Below are 20,295 nucleotides of genomic sequence, written 5' to 3'. Positions count from 1 at the left end.
ATAACGGATGTTGTGGAAACTCTAGAAGGAAGCCTGGCTCCACTCATCTTGGGCTTAAAACCACCAGTAAAGTCACTCCCACAAATCCACACATTGCTAAACCTTAATTTGATCCATCAGATGTCCAAGGGCCACACATTCTTTAAGCTTTGTTTATTAAATGACACTTAAATGGACTTCTGTTCAAGGCCAGATATAACTGATATTGGAAGCAGCTCAGCTTGACTCGAGTATTTGCACTGCAGCCCAGTGCTGTAAGAATTTGCAAAAGTGAAATAAAAATCAATTCGCTTTTCTGGCAAAAGGCAAATGCTAATTAGGTTGTAAAGCTAGGTTCGTCTAGTTAACGATGTCACGGCAGAAATTAATTACAGGCATTTTCAGCTTAGCTCGAGGAAGTGCAGCTAAACTGTCTGAAAGGTGACAACCAGGGCTGGATTCAGCATTATGCAGCTTAGTGAGAAACAAAAGCTAGCCATCTGGCAGGCACAAGGAGATGCCCCACACTCTGACTAGTGACCTGCAGGTGAAGGCTTCTGTATCCCATTACCAGCCCTGAGTCCCATGAGCCGTCACAGCGTATCAGTATCTTGGGAAGTGCTGGCTGTGCATCCAGCTGGTGGTGGAGATACCCAGTGACAGCCATGGGAAAGGCAGAGGCATACATACTCTCTCCAGTCCTTCCTCCTGATGTTTCTATAGTCTAACTTCCCCCACGACCTTTAAAAGAACTTAGATAGTTTTCTAATTAGGATTCAAGCTCATCAGGCGATTCCCCTCCCTACATTCCTTTAGGAAGAGATTTAAATAGGCAATTCAAGGGCTTGTTAACAGCAGCAATGCAATGGCAAGAGCCTGGAAGAAAAAAAAAGGTACAGTTTAGGCTTAAAAAGAAAAAGACTTAGGTGAAATTGAAGCCAGAAGTGAAACAATGCGTGGTCTCATGCATGGGGAGGTCGCAAGCTCTATGCCAAGTGCTCTGTTGACAACTTAGATGAACTGCAATGTCCAGTTGCCATCAAGGAACCATAGGGAATCTTTTCTAGCTGGAAAAGCTCCTGCTTACAGCTACTCACCAAATGGAAAACTGGCTCTCACCCACCATCAATTCACCCAGAGCCAGAGCCCCTTTCTTTAGCCAACTGGCTGCTACCAGCCTGGAGCCCAGCACACTGCTCAGCAAGCTGAGGACCAGCAGCAGGGCAAAACCCAGCTCTGGTTGGTCAGTGCCCTTCTGTCTCCACTCCTTAAGTCTCAATTTTATTTTAATTTTCATTAAAAGAAGAAAAATCTTCCACCATCACTAGTTGTGCAGCTAGCCATCTGTACTCAATTATTTTATCTTTCTTCTCAGTACTGCAGATTGCTCAGGCTTTTGGATTCCAAATACATAAAGCTCCAGTCACATTCTCATGTTCTTTATGGTCTGTGCAGTTTTCCAGAGGATAAATTCTCCAGCTTAATGTATTTTCTGTTACTGAAGGCATACAAGCAGATCTGAGGCTTGTCTGGAAGCACACTAGCTATGTGAAGCAAGCTCATGAATATTGTTCAAATATTTCAACATCTGAGGTTTATACAAGCATAAATTCATCACTGTGGGACTTCTTAGCAACACATGCTACTAAAATAATTAAGCATTCATCTTTGCTTGATGTTTCTCATCATAGGAGGTCATCCTCAAAACCGTAACTGCAAATGACCCTTGGGAGAAACCAGACAACACCTAACAAAGTTAGCAATGGATTTATAGATAGAAGAACTTGAGCTTTGTTTCTTCCATGGCAACAAGAACTTGAGGCTTTATGAGAAGAAGGCCTTCACGTTTAACACTGGATAAAAATGGGATAAGCTGAATACCAGCTTTAGTGGGGAGAGAGACAAAGAAAGGCATGGCTGTGAGCAAGCCCTGTGCATGGCAAGTCTGCCTGTCCACTCTACAGTCAAGTTTTACAAGGACAATTCTCACCTTCATGCCAGCCATCTGATTCTTCTGAGTCAGCTGGATTTCTTTCATTTAATTTATACATGCACCCACAGGCAAGCATCCAAATTAAACACTGCAGGAAATTCTCACTTGCAGAGGAACCTGCTTAACTTTTACCAACACAGAGGGCACATCAACTTCCATACTTGAAGCCAAAGTCACCAAGACATCCCAGCTGCAGACTCCTTACTTGTGCACGTGGCCCATGAGCACTGCCAACCCCTCCTCCACACTGTGATGGGAAGGGTGTCAGGAAGGTGGGATTCAGCCACTGCTCACCCACCTCCTCAGCATTGGTCCTCCACAACAGCTCCACCTGAAAGCTGATGTCTTCTGTGCTGTTTCTTTTGGAAAGAGAACAGCTGAAGGTATGTGAGGACTGGCTTACTGCACAGCTGTCACCTTCAGAGTAAGGAAGCAGGAGGGCAACTCCCACAAATGGGTTCTGATCTGTCAGTATAAGCCATTTAACAGCACTACCAGCCTCTTTTCTAGTGCCAGAAAGTGTGATTTGCATGAGCAGTGCAATCCCTTCATGCCCTTTTCATGCATCCTGCTTTACACCCCACGCTTGGCTCACAGGTACAGGCTTCAAGGCTTCCCTCATACAATTTTCCAGAGACATTACACAGAAAAAAACACTTTAAACAAGTTGCCCTTAAAAAGGCACATACCTGCACTAAACACATTTGCTAGTGATTTAGAAGTCCTCTTGCACATTCTGACAGCCTCCAAGTAGTCTATTTTACAAATAACAACTAATTGAACTCCAAGCAGTGCATTCCATGCCAAGGCACATCACCAGCACCCTGCACAGCTTCTTTCAGGCAGGGCTCCTGAGTCCTGTGATTGACAAGGTCTCTAATGAACTCTAATTGAGGACTCTGCAGTCTGAAAAAGCAACAACAGATGTGGTAAAAGGGCAAACCACAGATTGTTTTGCTAATGAATGAAAACTGTCTGGTCTGATGAGGGCCAGTGACCCAAAAATCCTATTCTTTCCCCCAACCTTTTACTTCATGTTCAAGTTTGGACCCCTTGCCTAGCCAGCCTGACGCTTGGGGGCAGTAATGGACAGCCTTGAACATATTCCATACACTTTCTGGCACCAAAATGCTCTTTTTATTACAAAGCAGAGCTTTGGGTATCGAATAATAGGAACCTGAGGGAAGACATTTAGCACAGCTAGATTTCCCAGCAGCATGACAAGCCTAGGAAATAGATGTTACTTTCTTCCTGGATTTGTTTTGAAAACACTTTGCATACAGACACGTTTAAGTCACCATCCATGTCTTTCAACAGGTTTAAATAAGCATCAAAACAGTAGCTATGCATCATTCTGCAGATCATCTCCTATCAAAAGATGGAAAGCTGAACTGCAAACAGACCAAGGAATAACCCATGCTTCCCACAGGAGAGTGAAAAAAAACAAACCAAGACTCAGGTCTCTGTTCCAAGTCTACTCCAGCATGGAAGTGCAATGAAGCAAGGAAACCAAATAGAAAGGAAGCAGAAGTCAAGGTGCCATCTTTTATAATTCTATCACAAATTTAATGAACCTGCTCATGCCTGCCATGCTTGACCTTTTACATCAAGGAGGTTATTGTCTGGTAACGGTAAAGCAAACAGAATAAAAATCATCAGCTGTAAAGGTTTGGATGAAACCTGCCAAGAAAGGTCAAAAAACTATTTGCTAGAGGCTGGCTCATGATGTTTTTGGAATTCCTACAAGGTGGCAGTGCATATACTGCTCTTATCTAAATACTGCAGGCTTCTATCTTGTGGAGGTCAGGCTCAGAGTGGGCTGCAGAAGAGGTTTACAGATTATAAATAAATCACACTGGTTTTAATACATTATGTCATCTCCACCCCACAGAAGGGACTGCAGGAACCAGTGAGGGAATCATACAACCCCTCCTCATAAGCATGTTTCAAACTGGTCTGTTTCATGTTACACTTTCAATATGAAAAGAAGCCCCCAGAGCGTGCTGCTGATGGAAAGCATGTAGAACACTAATGAGCACCATCCAAAAGTAATTCCAACATTGAGAGGTAACTAGCAATTTTCTGAGTCATTAGAAAAACCTCATACCAATTACACAGCCAGGCTTACCATAGGCTCTCCAAACAACTCATCGTTCTGGATGGTCCTTGGAGTTGCTCAAACCTTGATATCCACTCATTCCTCCAACATTTCATCAGAAAACCTACTGTATCGTACCAGATCAAACCAGGATTTAGTTATTGCGTCCCACCTCCAGCAACAGCCACAAGAATGATGCCTTAAGCTGCCAAGAGTTTTGGTGGCACAGATGTAGACAATTACTAAATGGTTTCAAGAAAGAGAAATAATCCCTTCCTGGAGGGAATGATTTATTTCCCTGACCCACAGAGCTTTCTTACCTACACCTTGGCTTATGGAACCAAATGCAATATTTAAATAGAGTTTGATCAACTCCAGTCAGCCAGAGCTCTTTCACCGTAGGACTCCTCCCAAGTTCACCAACACCAGCTGCAACACCACTTAAGAACAGACTTCTCAGCTGCGTTTTCCCCTGTTAAGCAGCCACTCTTCTGCACACAAAGATGGCAAACAGCTTGGATGCAACTGAAGCAGTTTAATTAAGAGGTATCAGTTCAAGTGGATGCTATATGCAGAACCACCAGGTTTTTAAAGTGGCTGACAAATCTTGTCTGAGAGTCATGCGTAAGGTTCAGCTCCACCAAAGGAAAGGGCTGCAATTTCCACAGGAAGATAGTCTTAATTGAAAAACTTGAAAAGTCTTAATTCAAAGGTCTTACAGCTCCGTTCCAAATTCAATATCCCTGTCTACAAAACTCTGGAAGCTGAGGTCAGAAAACTGTTAAGCATAAATCACATTCAGAGTGGACACTGGAAAAACATTTTCCCAGCTTCCTCTACAGTTGGTTCTATACAGATTACATTTGCATTTAGTAATACTTGAACCTGCTCTAGAGGCAACTGTGGCACACAGTTTTCAGGGACAGTTGACACTAACAAGCCCACTATAAACCCAAATGCATAGCATATCACTTCACAGAATGCACAACTCAACCATATGCAACTGAGAATGGGAATCCATGTACTGTGTAAGACTTAAGTTACTTTGCTACCAATTTATGAAAGGATAATGAACGTTGCATGGCAAGCAGAAAACAGGTATCAGCACAAAGTAGTTGGCAAGGGTTCTTTCTTGGATACTCACAGGACTGCAGAATACCTGGTATGTCATAATGTATAAATAGATCTGGGCATTCTCCAGAACTGCAGTGCTCTAACCCTGCAATATTTTGTTGCAGTAAGGCCTCCAAAGCACGTGTCACTGCTGCATCTATGGTAAAAGTTCCTGCGGACTGGAAAGTAGCTAATCTGGAGAGAATACTCAGTGTGAGGGCATGCACCCAACTTGCATGAACTGTCCAGTTATTTGGAATAAAAAGCAGCCTTCAAGCTGTTGATGACAACTCCATCGAGAAAGGTGCTGATGACCCTTTACCCAAAAGCATCTCCATGCACTCACAGCAGTACCTGCTGGTCTGCCCACAACAAACACCCGGATTCCTGGCGTTCTGTGGGCAGTTCCTCAACCATTTCAAAACAGGAGGAGAGAACTGCAGATCACCATACCTGGGAGATGCCTCAGGAAATGTTCTTACATACCAGATCCGTCACACCCAGGACTCAGTCATGATTTGGTTGGAGCATGCAGTACTCACCAAGTCAATGAGGTCACTGAGATTCTTCTCTATCTGCTGTGGAGGCAGACGCCTCATCAAATCCAAGGCACAATCCAGCTGCTGGTCACTCTGCAGAAACAAAAACATCCCTCTGTCACAGTATGCACAGATAAGCACAAAGTCAGGTGAACTGGAACTGTGGTGCTTGTCAACCCTCCTAACGGGGAGAGAGAGAGCAATTCTAATCTGCAGAATGTTTTACATCAAAACATTTTGATAAAACACCGTTTGGAACCATTTGATCACTGATTATTCACATGGTATTGCAAGAAGGATTCTAGAGCCCAGTTCAAAGGGCCCAGTTTAAGCTGGTGCCACGCCAGCAATTTAACACCAAGCAGTCCAATCCTCGCCAAAAACTGTCTCCTACACTTCAGGAAACACTCAATGCAATGTGTTTCCATGCTATCTCAACATTAATCTGGGTTAGGGAACTGAAAGTTCCTTCTCCTGAAACAATCCGAGCACTTCCTCATTCGTGTTGTGTCATTCAGCTCAAGACAATCAGTACCCAAGGCAAATTCTGTTCCGACAGATCTCACCCCCCCCTCCTTCAGCTTTACCAAAAAACAAAGTGAAACATGCACAAAGTATGATCCATTATTTCCTTCTTATGCCAAAAGACAAACTAAAAGCTGCCTGTATCTAAGGAATCAACAGCTTTAATTCTCCTGACAAACCACAGCAATACGCTCCAGTGGGGTTTATTACAGTTGGCCTCTCAATAAATTCCACACGGAAAAAGATAAAAGCTTAAGAATCATTTCAGAGTTGGAAAATCTGCAACAGACATCATCACAGGCACTCAGTGAGCGGAACCAAGCTCCCAGCACAACCTTTTGCTCTTCTTCTCACCAAGGGCGAGTGTCACTTCCCTGCAAACCCAACAGCACATTCCTTTCATCAGCACATTGCCATCCTGAAGCACAGCAAGCTTATTTTCACTGCTTCTTCCCCTCCCTTTTTGTTTCTCTACTTCTAGACACCCATACACAACAGGCTTAACTTTAATTTTCTCCTCCTACATCCAACCAAGCTCTAAGATGTACTTAAAGGCTTCGAAACTGAAGCAGCTGCATTGCCACGAGATTCAAGTAGCAGCCCCCGTGCCGAGGAGAAGCAGTAGGAAGTCAAGCTTTATGAAAACAGATCTAAAAAGGCATTGCCCATTCATTATCAAAAGGTAAATATCGCATGGACAGCAAGTCAGACAGACCGGTTGGGGGAGATTGTGTAGTTATTTCTTAGGTTACTGGGCATCACCTTTGGAAAAACACCCCAGCTCTACAGGCAGGTAGGCATCAACTCACCTCTCTGCACGGAGAGCACAACTTACAGCAGGCAGCTGCTGTGATCAAAGGAGAACGCATTCCCTAATCAAGGGTGCATTCAATCCCCACACTCTTTAAGTGCTTGGGTAACGTGACAAGCAAATCCTCAGAAGAAATGAGCCTGCAGAGAAGAACCAACAGGCAGAGAAACCCACAGCCCTGGTGCTGCTGTTCTCCATTAGCTGTCCATTGCAGGTCACAAGCTCAAGAATAGGAAGCTCCTCCAAACACTGCTTATGAGCACAGTCACTCCTTTCCTCTTATTTCCACACCGACAACAGTCCTCCTCGCAGGAGGATGTTTCACATCAGCTGAAGATGAAACACCAATCCAGGCATGAGCTGGGGAATAACCCATGGGCATCATGAGAAACTAAGGGACAAAAATCCCAGCTCCCCACTGACAGCAACATCCCGTGTCCTTCTCCAAATAGAGGGAAAGGAAAACTCCTTGCAACCACCCCTCAGGCATTACTGAGGTGGGCTACGAGCGCCCCTCTGCAACAGCCAAGCCCAGGCAGGGGATCTATCACATCAAGTGACATCTTTACCTCCTGCTATCCCTTACGTCACAGGAGAGCTGGTATGTGATTGCAAGGTCATGCTCCATGCTTGGAGATTGTGGAAACGCTCACGGAAGTGCTCTGCCAGCTGGAATTGTTTGACAGACAAAAAACTAAGGAAATAATAATGTTAAAAACCCACTATTAAAGTGCAACCTCAGAGAAGGTGTTTTATAGTATGGCAGTTTCAAAATAAACTGCACTGAGTGAAGGATTATCTTCTGCAGTTGCAGAATCCTTTTATGGACAACCAGAAGAACTTGTACTGACATTTTTATAACAGTATATTCATTAACAGCTGTGAAAATACACGAGCAAGACTGCTTAAGGCAGAGATTCTTAAAGGCATTCAGCCACAGCTGGCACAAGCAGCTGCATGCAACCAAGAAAAGCTCAAAAACATCCAGGCATACACTGAGAAGCATCTCTTTCCCTGAAGGAGAAGCGAGGCTGAACAGCAGGATTCCAGCCTTCCTGCAGAGTATTTAAATAATATTTAAATGGCTTGCCTGCACATCCCTTAAAGCACTGAAATAAAGGCAGGTTCTGATGCATCTCTACGCCTAAGTCTGTGGCTATATGGTGACTTTAACCCAGCACAAATCCATGCTGGCCCAAACAAGAAGGCAATACAAAGCACACACAGCAGCACAGCCGTATGTCTGGGTGCTGGATGCACTCATTATGCCCTTTTTCAGAAGAGAATGAGTAATTCTACCAGGAGCAAACGCTCCTGGCTCTTTCTGTGCTGGGGAAGCAAGGTTTCTAGGAACCAGGCCTGTGGTCACACACATCCTTTGCTTCCAATCTCTGCCCCAGCTGGGTATGTATGGAATAACTGTAGATATTTAAGAGGCATCACATCTAAGGTGCTGAGCCCAGCAGCACACATTTCCTGATGCTACAGAAGAACAAACATGTTTTTCTGTGATTCTGACAGTGGCATTTTAATAGGAAATCCCACAAAACTCTTACACAAACTGTGCAGGAGAAAGGTGCTCTTTGGGAACTCAGAATACACCTCACCTCATTACAACAACTGAGCCCATCCATCTCTCCACTCTACCTTCACTTCTTCTAGATCTCCACTTGCTTAAGGCTGTCATTAAATTGCATACTGAAGACAATTCCTTCATAGACCTCTAGACAAAACACTGCAGAATTCCTGCCTTTAGCCATGGAGAGGCTTATCCCCCTGCTTGGTGAGGTGATCAGACAGCCCTCTCTCAGCCTGGACTCGAAGCCAAGCGCTTTGAGGCTGCAGGACTTAATGAGCTTAGTGTTTACTTGATACCAGCCTGCTTTCCCCCATCCCACTGTTATATCCAGCACAGAACTCCTGTGGAGGAGTAGGGAGCTCAGACAGAAATTCTAAATGAAGTTTTATTACAGCTCAAGTCACTGAAGGATTTCAAAGATCACAGGAATCTCAAAGACTGAAAATATTAGTCAAGATGAAAGCTCTTCTTAATAAGTTTCCTCTAAGATATCTGGCTATCTCCATTCTGCTATACTGCTCCCATCTACCGCAGGGCAAAATGCTATGAATATGTCTATAGGAATGGTTGTTTAGCTTCCTCTGCCTGCATTCTGCTCTTCTCTGCAGTCTCTAGCAAACAAGCCAAGCACAGCAAAAACAGAAACACTCTCAAAACAGCCACAAATCATCTCAGCACAGCACTGAATCTGGAGAAAACCAAGTTATCTAAGAGCATAGTTGCACAGAGGTACGGCTGTGTACGTGTTCATTTATTCTGTTCATACAGGAGTAAGCAGCTGTGTTAGAAGGCTGAGGATGGACAGATGTCCTTCAGTGCAGAAGCCACAAAGAAGGAAGTCAGGAAGCCATTGCAGTGTGTTTGATTGTTTTGAGGAGGGTTTGTTGATCATGTGGTAAACTATTATGTTTCCATGTTCCAGCGCCTGAAAGAGGGCATATTAAGGTCACTGTTATTTAAGAGCAAGGGACTCCTCTGACCTTACACGTGTAGGCAGCCAGCATGAAAGTGGATGTAAGCTGCACAGAGTAAGGAAGTCGCTACCAACATTTACAGAAATTCATAGGCTGCTTTCCCAGGTTTTCCCATCTCTCCATTGCCTGCTACCCACACTCCAAGCTCTACAAGGCTCATTTCAAAGGCTGACCACCACAAATCACAACACTGCAGACTGAATTCTTTGGCCCCCACAGCTGTGTTTGGACGGCTCCTGCTCATTTGCCTGCGTTGCTGCTGAGCACAAACAGAATTCAGCGTTTTCTTCAAAAAGAAAAACCAGACTGGTTTCAGTTCTGCGTCGCGTTTCTATCTGAGCACTGCCTTCAGCTCGCTCCTGAACCAAGAGAGACCAGCTGGGGCAGCCAAGTGCTGCTGCACTGGGCACTTCTCCCTATTTCAGCCTGTTCTGGGAAATAAGCCACTTGGGGCAGCAAATCTTTCCAACCAGAACCCAGCATAACGCCCATCCACACCAGGTCTGGCTGCGCCGCTCTGACCCACGCCGTCTCCAGTCTCTGATGCAAGTTGAGAAGAACTAGATGACCTAAAAACGACTTCACAAGTTATGATTAAGGCATAAAAAAAAAAAAAAAACCCACACCACATGTGAAAACAGCCATTATTTGTGCAGTGCTGCCCATGTTTACCAGTTGAACACTCTGGCTTGGCTCTGAAATGGCGTGGCTGCCAGGCCCCTGGTGATGACCTGGGGTCTGCAAGCTGCTCGTACTCAGATTTGTTCCAGCCTGGAATGTGAAAAGTTACCAAACTTCAAGCACAAGCTGGCATCTCAATTTCCAGAGAACTGAAATAAAAGATGAAAACCCAAAGGGACACCGAAAATAGAATATTTGCTTAACTTAGGCAATTTGAAGCAATCACACATCAGAGTGCTTTGATCGCTGGTCAGCTTACAAGCAAAATACCTCCGTAAATTAATCCAGGACCAGAAGTACGCAACCAGCAAATGACTTTTTCTCTTCCTTTTATGTTGCAGACATACCCCAGATTGTAAATCATATTATTTCCTGCCAGTTCTCCCAACAGGAATGTCTGACTAATGTTTCAGCTTTGTGGCACTAAACACTAAATTTCTTTAATTGAAACAGATACGTGGCTTCCCATCCTCCTCGTCATTTTCCTCCTTGCCAACTTCCCGAGCTCAAAAGGCAGAAGCCTCCTCTTTCAAATTACACAATAGGATAGTATTACTGCTAGAAGCTTTAGCAAAGGGTTCAATTATTGTAACCCTGAGCAATGAGAAGCACAGCCGTATGTTAAGCACAGGATTCCCCGCCGGCTCCCGGCACAACAGGCTGTCAGCATTCACTTTTTAGGATATTAGATGGGAAGGGGAATAACTCCATCCAATCTATGAATCCCTGCATTCAGGACACTTCCATCAGCTCCACGCACCCTTTGCAATCTGTTTTCCCTCATAATTTTTCCCTCAACTATTAACCCTCTTCTGGCAGATCCTATCTAAAGCCACTTGTAATACTGCTATAAATCACGGCTTCCTGGCAGCACCAGTGGGAGAAGGTCTGACTGCACACTGAGGAAACAATCACATGTAGTAAAAGCTGAAGATCCATTGCATCACGGATAGTAATAAAGAAGAGTTCTTTTAATAATCTTTGATCATGATGCTGATGCAGACAGACTCCTTCTCCTGGACTACTCTCTGGTTAGGATGGGATCCAGAGGTTTTTATCTTCCCAAACCATTATGGCCATCACATATCTTTAGTAACGTGTAGCTCAATTTGTTGTTACATTAGTGCTGTGGTCAAGATCAAACAAGATAGACCAGCTGCTGAGAATGCTCCTTCCACAGATGTGAGATGAGGATTGAAGATTAAAACAAAAGCAAGAAGTGACGGATTGGAAGATTTGAGCTGAAAGTGCTGTACTTGAGTTACTGTGTAACCCGAACTTACAGAGCAACTCTACACATCACACCAGTGAATCCTGCTCAGAGATGTTCTCCTGCAGAACATACTTCATTCTCCTCTGCTCTCCCATTTAAAACAGCTGAGCAAGCCATGAAAACGCAGCACTAGAGCTAGTTAATGAATGAAAACTCCTTCAAGCTTCTTCTCCAAACTCAGGTCTGGGTGCTGTATGCACTGACAAAGTCACCTGCAAGCTTGGCAAGAAGTGAGAGGACAACCCTGACCAGCTTTTGTTGTGTTGGCCCATGAACTGAATACACAGACCTCGAGCACTCACAAGGCACCTCTTCTTTAACAGACCTCCTGCAGGGGGACAGTAACTTACATCTGCTCCAAAGGCTTGCATAGGAACTAAAATAATCCACGGGAAGGAGAGCAAAATGAGGCAGCTTAAGTTTCATTGCCACCAGCACGCTAGTGACATTGGATACTTAACACTATTTCAGGCTGACAGCACAACTAAGGCAAGTCCTGGAGGGAAAGAGCAGCACTACCTGAGAGGTCTCCTCCTGCAGTTGCACTCAGTGATCTCCTCAAAGCTTGCAGGAAGCCTCTTCCCAAACCCTTGCAGCTTTACCTTTCAGCAGATGCTTTCAAGTGTCCTTTGACTCAACCTCTGTGTTTGGACTTCATCACTCTTACCTCCAGATCAGGTGAGCCCTGCCCAGTGCTGGCAGGGCACTACCCAACATCCTCGCCCAACCTCAGACACAATTACCAAATGGATTACAGCACACTGAAGGCATTTCCATCCAGCAGTTTCAAAACAAACCACAGCTCATTGCACTACCTTACTAAGAAGCTCAGTCTCATGGAACAACTATCTGTCAAACTACTTTACACCGACTGAGGAAAACCTAACAACCCTGGCAGTTTGGGGCAGGCCACTGGACTGTAGCTCCCTTTGCTGTAGCAGCAGGAATTCAGCAGCTCCTGCAGCCAATTTACGCTCCCTGGGGCTGTGTCTCAGCTAGAGGCATTCCTGCTAGCACATCCCCAGGTGTAAAGCCCAGTGCAAGTTTCTCATCTGTCCAACAAACAGACAAGCAGCGTGGACCAGCACCAAGGCTTTGTGGGAACAGGCTATTCATCTTGACCTTTTTCCACCATCACTAATGATTTCTGCACAGTGTTTGTCTTCTGGGTAACAGAAACAATGTTTTATTTATTAAACTTGTCATTGAACATGACAATGTAATTTACTGGCTTTCATCTTCTGCCAAGAATTCCTGTGAAGCATCAAGTTTGCAAAAAGTCATTTCCCAATAAATCATGGCATCAAGTGAATATGCAATCTATTAGCCCCACATGAAAGAGCAAAGAGGAGACAGCATGGAAAACCTGCAGACTGCAAAACCACATTGCTAACTTTTAATAAATGGGATTAAAGTCACTGGAGTTGACTGCAGAGCTGACCACCTTAGTCTAAGCAATGTTAATAAGTTTAATTAGGCTGATGTTACCTCACAATGGTTGCGAGTGTCTTTTTGCTTGGTTAAAGTGTGGATAAAGAACAAAATAGCATTTTCTTCATCAGGTATTTCTACAGATAGATATAAAACGTATCCATGTCCTGCATCCGCTTTGTAAAGATGTTTATGGATCTGCCTAGCAGCTTTGCTATTGGTATAGATGCTGGCTGCAGCACAAGCTCACACACCCCCACTGCAGACATCCCGGCGCAGGCTGCTTTCTGACACTGTAACCACTCAGTGTCACTTAATGCACCCAGTAACTTAAGATGCCTCCAGATATTTCCTTGCAACTCAAGGCAGCACTGTGCTTCAATCCCTTCCTGTAGCTCCACAAACACCATGGCATGTACAAGGCACCGTGCAGGTAAGCATCTCTTGCTTTCTAAAGACTGAAGGCTCTGCTCCCCTGCCCCCACGTGCAGATCCACCCTGACTCATCCAATGCACGATTACTGCTGAGTAGCTACAAGTTTTCACAACCTGTAACAGGAAATTGTTCAAAGGATCTTCCTGATCCTCTCAGCCCTTTGCTGAAACTCCTGTTACCTCTTTGCTTCTGCCCTGCAGATGCACCCCAAATCACTGAGTCTGCTGTCCCCATCTTTCCACTTCATTCTTTCTTCACAGGCTTGCTGTTTCTGACTACTTGGTTAGCACAGCCATTGAAATAAGGCAATGGAACAGGTCTGTGGTGGTTCCCCAGCCTGATCATCTATTTCTTGTGGATCATCTTCTTGCCTTCCACCCAAATACTGCAGAAGTGCTCAAATTAGTCTTTAGAGATAGAATGCTTTTTGCTGATTCTGCTGGCACCCCTTGCAATGGCAGTACTGGGCTCAGCTTCAGCAGGCCAGCCAGGTTCTGTTTGCTGCTTCTAGAAAGTGAAGTAGCAGAAGAAATTAAGAAAAAAGATCTATAGGAAAACACATATCCCAGCACATGTCATTCAAGGATCTGTGTTACAGCACATGCTGCTATCAGGACATTGCAAAATAGGAGGTTCCATTGTGTGCCACAATCCCTGAGCACTGAGGTATCAGACTTTGGTACCTCTCAAAGAAGCTACTTGTCTACCAGTGGATATTCACAGCTGAATGCACAGGGCATTTAGCACCTTCAGATGGGTGTGATTAGACAGGAAATCCTTCCATTTTATTTTTAAATACAAAAACTAATCACAACAAACCCAACAGCTCCCGAGATTCAGCACTGCCATTTGCCACCCTGACCATCTGTGAAGGCACTGCTTGCGATGCTTTCTTTTAATCCCGGATGATCTCTTCCAAGCACTGTTTTATCCTACGTGCTGCTTGTTTCACATCCCAATCAACTTGGTCACGAAAGCATCAGAAGAGGAGCTGCCCAAATCAGATGGAGATTTTTTCCCCTTGCACAAAGTGAGCTGCTCCTGGCCTGGCAGATCTGCATTCTCCTTCCAGCCAACAGCAACCTACATTTTTTTTCCATACAAGTTACACCAAAAACAGCAGAGAAAGCACACATTATTATAGCAGCAGGGAGGCACATACCCTATCACCGAATGACTACAAACAGACATGCTTACTGAGAACCTAATCAACACAGCTCCATGCTGGGCTGTTAGTGCAGCTCCTGCCCGCTGCTTTGGGATGAGCTCAGCACTTTCCAGTACCCCAGAGTCTCGTAGCTGGGGTTGTAAATTCATGGGATAACTCTGGCAAGTAATCGGATGCTTGGCAGGGCAGCGAGGAGACAGGGAGAGGTTATCTAATTAGCTCTCATCCCCCCAGCATTCTCCTATTGCCTAAAAGGTCACAAAAGTAGGTTAATATGCCTTTCAACTGTGCCCAGTGAAATGCACCTTGCCGATTCTACCTCAAAGCTTGCAAACAGTTCAGCTTCATCCAAAGGATCCAAAGAAAAGTTTTAAGCTAGGAAGCTAGTGGTTTCACCTGTACTAAGGCCGTGAAATTCCCATCTCCATCCAATAAGATACTCAAGCACCCTGGGATTCCTCCCCTTGCCATAACTCCAAGGCTCACCCAACGTTTCCATGTTTTCTCATGCTTTTCTTGCTGTTCATGTACATGCCTGACCTCCCCCCAAAATAGAGCCGCAGTCAGCGTGCAATCCAGACAGCTGCCATCCAGTGTGCCTTGATTTTCCAAGGTTTTAACACGTTTCAGTAACAGACAGGTTATACCGAGGCACTTATTTGCCAATCCCAATCCATGTCAGACTTCCCCTTCACTTTGTGTAACTTTCACACAAAGTTCAGTTACTCCATTTGACCAATTTTCACCCGACCCCACTCTGCAGCACCTCCACCTGTACCAACAGCCACATGAAAGCTGTACTTGGCCATCCAGCACAGCAGTCAGCATGGAGACAAGATCACACTGCTCTCCACACTGCACCCAAGACGACCCTTGGATTTGCACAGCGATAGGAACTGCTGGATAAATGCAGTTTTCACCTGCTGCAGTCAGCATGATGCAGCTGATATTTTACCTCATTCCACCATTTCACAGTTTTCTCATCCTTTGAATTGTCTTACCAAAAGAAAAAAGCCAACAAAACCATCTCTTGTTTCTTGAGCCCGTCTCAAGTTGCCAGCACAGCCATCACACAGCCGCCTCAGCAAGCAGCAAGCTTTTTTTAAATCCAGCTATTTCCCAAAGCAAAGAGGGGAAGCCAGGTTACAGGACATCACTGGCAAGCTCAGCACTTTAACAAACATGAAGATAGAAAGTATCACCTGAAAGAACACAAAATTCCCGGAGGAAATAAAAAGTATTTCATTTACGGTGGGGTGGGTTGATGGCTTAAGGCAAGCACTAGGCTCATGTCTTTAGAGCCATCTCAACCCTTTTTCCTTCCGCACAAAATCCTCTTAAGTGCTCTTTTTGTTCTTGTCTAGCTGATGGTGCTAAAATTCTCAGATCCCAGGTTCTGCCTTCACTCACACTGCTCGCCCTCCCGCTCCACAACAAGGATGTGATGGAAATCCCAAGGCACTGCACCAAGCAAGAACTCTGCTCTGCTTGCTGTAACTGAAAGACCTGGAGGACATCCTCCAGAACAGCACCAGCAATGACTTGCTCTGCAGCCCAGCTATGAACACTGAAAGCAATTTCTTATGGGTTTAAACCAAGAGGCAGGGCTCCCAAATCAACCCCGTGCTGATAAATAACACAAGCTACGCCAGTGGAATATAAAGCAGCAAGGCTGAATTTGCATTCAGCAGGAATAAAGCAGGTAGTTTATGGGAAGGGCAGCTGGATAAGTCAAGGGCCTACAGATGCATTCTGCAACTCCTCAGCCCAACTCGGACGAGTCAGCACAAGCTCACAGAGCACAGGCTTCCAGCAAGCTGCACTTCCATTAAATCCTAAAGGAGGACAGTGGGGCCAAAAAGAGAACCAAATAATACAAGGAAGTCTGATTCTTTGATGCCAAGGACTCAAGCCACCATTCTAGGAAACCGAGCACCAGGTATTACCTAACACAATTAAAGTAATTCTAAATAAAAGCCTATTTTAGACAACCGCAGATAGGAAGCAGATCCCGTTTCTGATTCCTGAACTCGGAGATTTGTTGCAGCTAAAAAGCCAGAAGGATTGGGTTGCCACTCCATTTGGCATGGAAAATTACAACTTTATAATTAGGAAACAAGCAGAGCAGCTTCCACAAGCATTCTCCATTTTCTCCTCGTAATAAAACCTCTCAGCTCAACCAGCAGGGAGACATATTTAAAACTTGCTTGACCAGCATTCACCCTTGAATTCCTGTTCAAGTCAGAAAAGCTTTGTAATAAATAAACAAACAAACATAACCTACCAGCTAACAAACCCTGCACTACAGCACAGCTGGGGGGACCAGAAAGGTGGGAAAAGGTTTATAATGCTCAGACATTCATTGCTCCTTCACACCGCATGGATGCCACCCACAGGGGAAATTCAGATTTGAAATCTCACCCTTTTAAGTGCAGTTACCCTCTTCCTTGCTGGAAATGGCAAGGAATTAGGAAAAGTGGGCAAGCTGGGGGCAAAACAATGCTTTGGATCTTGTGCATTAGGGGAAGAGAGACAAAGGTTTGGTTGGGCATTTCAAACTCTTCAGAACTCCTTACATAAATCAACAGAGAGGAGTGAAATTTTAATGCACAGTGACTGGCTGAGGATACAGATGAAAACAGGAGACCAGTTCCATTTTGAGCACCTTTAACTTTTGCAATTTCATCCTTTGTTTGGAAAAAACACAATCACTGCACCGTATAGAAGTGGGACAGAAAACCAGGCTCAGCACAGACCTGAACTCCAGCCCCAGCTGCCTGCACCTTTCAGAACTTCACACTCAGGCAGTAAAATTGCAGCTCTTCAGGAGGCACTGAAACAGCTTCATGTTGAAACAAAACTCGAGGCAGCACGGCGATGATGTGCACCAGTTCAAGGGGAGGAAAAAGAAATGAGCTCTACAATTTGAATTAGAGTAAGGAACCCTTTGGATGTGACCAAACTTAGCTCCAAAGGGCAGGCAGGAGAATTCTCCATGCAGTCTGGAGCTCATCAGCCATCCTTTGCATGGGAAACTCAACTGAGAAGGAGCCCAGCAGACAACTGTAGAACGTGTCTTTGCCACAGAGAATCATTTAACTACTAATGCAATAAGCACTAAAAATAGTAATTCAAAAGAGTTAAACTCTGCTTTCATTCTGGTTCATTCCCAGATTTCAATTAGTAAGATATCAGCATGTATATTTACCATATGAGGAAATCCCATCTGAAGATCTCGTGGTTCAAATATTCTCAAGCCAAAGATTTAACATCACTGCAATCACAGCACTCCCTGTCCCAACGACACCCACCAACTTGATTTACTTTGAGAATTTGCTTTTTAAGACAGCAATTATCTAAGCTCAGATACTTGGCTTACAAAACACAGACTCTACAAAATAACTCAAACCAGGATTTCTCAGGAGGCACAAGGTGCAAAGGACATGCTGTGAGCACTGATAACCTTCCCTGAGCTGATGCCATGGGTTTCAAGAGTGACACAATCACAATCAGAAACAGACTCAGAGTTCAAGAAGATGAAAAAGTGTCCTCCTCAGTTGACTGGTTTCACAAATTTTACACTATTTTGGTAGCACCTGTATAAAACAGCAGCTGTGCCAGTGCCATTTTAGCTCCTTCATGCTCCATCTGAGTATTGTCTATTAAAGCAAAAGATCCTGGGGGTGCTCTAGAAGAGAACTAAAGCTGAAACTGGAAATTGCACTGTCTGCATAGTGCTGATTATAAGAGCAAGGTTTTATTAACACATCACCACAGCTCATTTACCTCTTGTAACCAAGCCCAGTGACCTTTCTTGCAGTAGGCCTGGATAAACCACACTCCAGTTGCCCCACTCAGTGAGCAAGCCTTCAGGTGTGTACACAGCCACCACAACACACAAATAACGGGGCAGCTGCCACAGGTTCCTACCTGAAGTCCACCCAACTGCTGAGTCTAGCACAGTACTGGAGATCCTGGTCAGGTTTCTCCCGTGCCCACTGCTCTCCGTGACTAAACATGAGAAATCAGAAGACAGCAAAAGCTTATAGCACTCACAGGACTTCTAAAGAGCTTGTGCTTTATCTCCCCTGAAGAGTGACAAAGTCACACACCTCAACTGAATTATTCTTATAGTATATTTTTGCATTCCCTTAAAAGCAGCAAGTATCACCACTGTTGTTTTACATGAAGCCTGCTTGTTTTCCTTCAATTCTTTCTGTGTGAGGATTTCTGCTAATGCAGAAGTCAGGACAGTTGGTTGAACTCCTGACTAATAAATCCTGCAGCAGGTCTCGTGCACAAAGGCTTCAGCCAGGCCTCCTGGTCTAACATTCACAGGTGAAGTTAGATGCTCCATCATACCAATCCCACGCACAGGTGCCAAACACAGCTTTGCTCCAACAGGCACAGAATCTTGATCATAGGCATTCTTCACTTTCCACTAGAAACCAAAGATCTTCATCCTGTGGCCATATAAGTGGTGGGATCACCAGGACCTTCAGCCTCCAGAGGAAAGGATAAGATACTGCCTCTGAAATTCTTACAGTTGAAGCAAAGGATTGATTACTCAACCAGTCTTCATGTACAGCCAGACACATTCTTAACCTAACTATATTTGAACGGTCTTAAAAAATGTCAAACCACAAATTCCTGAGCAGTACCAACACCGGAGCAATTACAGCCCTAGAGGCACGCCGTGTTACAGGGGTTCGGCAGGCACCTCGCCAGGTGGGCCGGGCACAGCAGGACGGCTCCGCCCTTACTGCTGGGTGCGCCCAGAGGAGATGAGACCTCCAGGGCTGCACCTTCTCCACGCATAGCACCAAAGGGAAAACGAAGGCTTTGTCCCTTGGGCGACCTCCTCCCGCCAACACGGCACAGCCGGACTGCGCGGCTGCAGAAGGCAAAGACTCCAACCCGAACCCTGGGAACACCGCACAGGGCAGCGGTGTCGCTCCGGCCGGGCTCGGCCGCCCCGCACGCCGTCGGTTCCCGGTTCCGCACAGCTGCGGAGGGACGCGGAGCTCGAGGCGGCGCTCCGCCCGCCCGTTCCGGCTCCGTTAGACGGCGGCACCGCGAGGCGCCAGATCCTGCGGAACCCCTGGCCCTACCCCACCGCCCCCCGTGGGCCCTGCCCCTACCGCCTCCCCCCGGTGCAGGCCGCAGCCGGGGCCTCCCTCACCGCCGCCCCGGGGGAGGGAAAAGGAAGCGGCGGGGCGCGGCCGTGGGGCTGGAAGCGGCGGATCCCGGCGCTGCCCGCGCGGCGCTCACCATGGCGGCTCGGCGGGGCTGCGCTGGGCGGTGGCAACGGCGGCGCCTCCCGGTCCGCTCCGCTCTCCCTCCTTCCGAGGCAGGCCGCGGCCCTTCCACTTCCGCCGTTGCCTAGGAGTGAACATCCGGGTCAGCGCCGCGCCGCCCCGCCCTCCCGCCGCAGTCCAACCAATCAGAGCGCGGCTCGCCGGCCATCGCCAAGTATGGAGCGCTGCGCGCGTACGGGGCGGGAGAGAAGGGCGGGAGGAACCATTCCGCGCCGCAGGGCGGGGGGAGCAACGCCAGGCGCTACCAACGTCAGCGCGGGGGTGGAGAAAGCTGAGACCGGAAGAAGCGCGGCCAATCAGGTGCAGGGGGCGGGGCCTGCGGGAGCGCGCCCGCGCGCCGGTCTCGCGGTTCTGCCCGAACGCCTGAAGCCGCCCTA

The 20,295-nt window shown here is 46.1% G+C and overlaps 1 protein-coding gene across 1 annotated transcript in view; it reads right to left on the bottom strand.

Annotated features, from left to right (window-relative positions):
- Positions 1 to 5,833, bottom strand: part of CAPZB (capping actin protein of muscle Z-line subunit beta) — a gene marked incomplete at both ends in the record, with an annotated part of 35,748 nt that extends 29,915 nt beyond the window's left edge. Inside the window, one exon of the mRNA XM_079545636.1 lies at positions 5,726 to 5,833. Within this exon, the coding sequence (XP_079401762.1) occupies positions 5,726 to 5,833 (108 nt within the window). The remainder of the gene's footprint in view (positions 1 to 5,725) is intronic.
- Positions 5,834 to 20,295: the final 14,462 nt, after the last annotated feature.

This window comes from Tetrao urogallus, assembly GCF_951394365.1.
Source record: "Tetrao urogallus genome assembly, chromosome: 21".
Taxonomy (NCBI): domain Eukaryota; kingdom Metazoa; phylum Chordata; class Aves; order Galliformes; family Phasianidae; genus Tetrao; species Tetrao urogallus.
The sequence above is the reverse complement of the archived record's forward strand: the minus strand, read 5'-3'. Positions and strand labels throughout refer to the sequence as shown.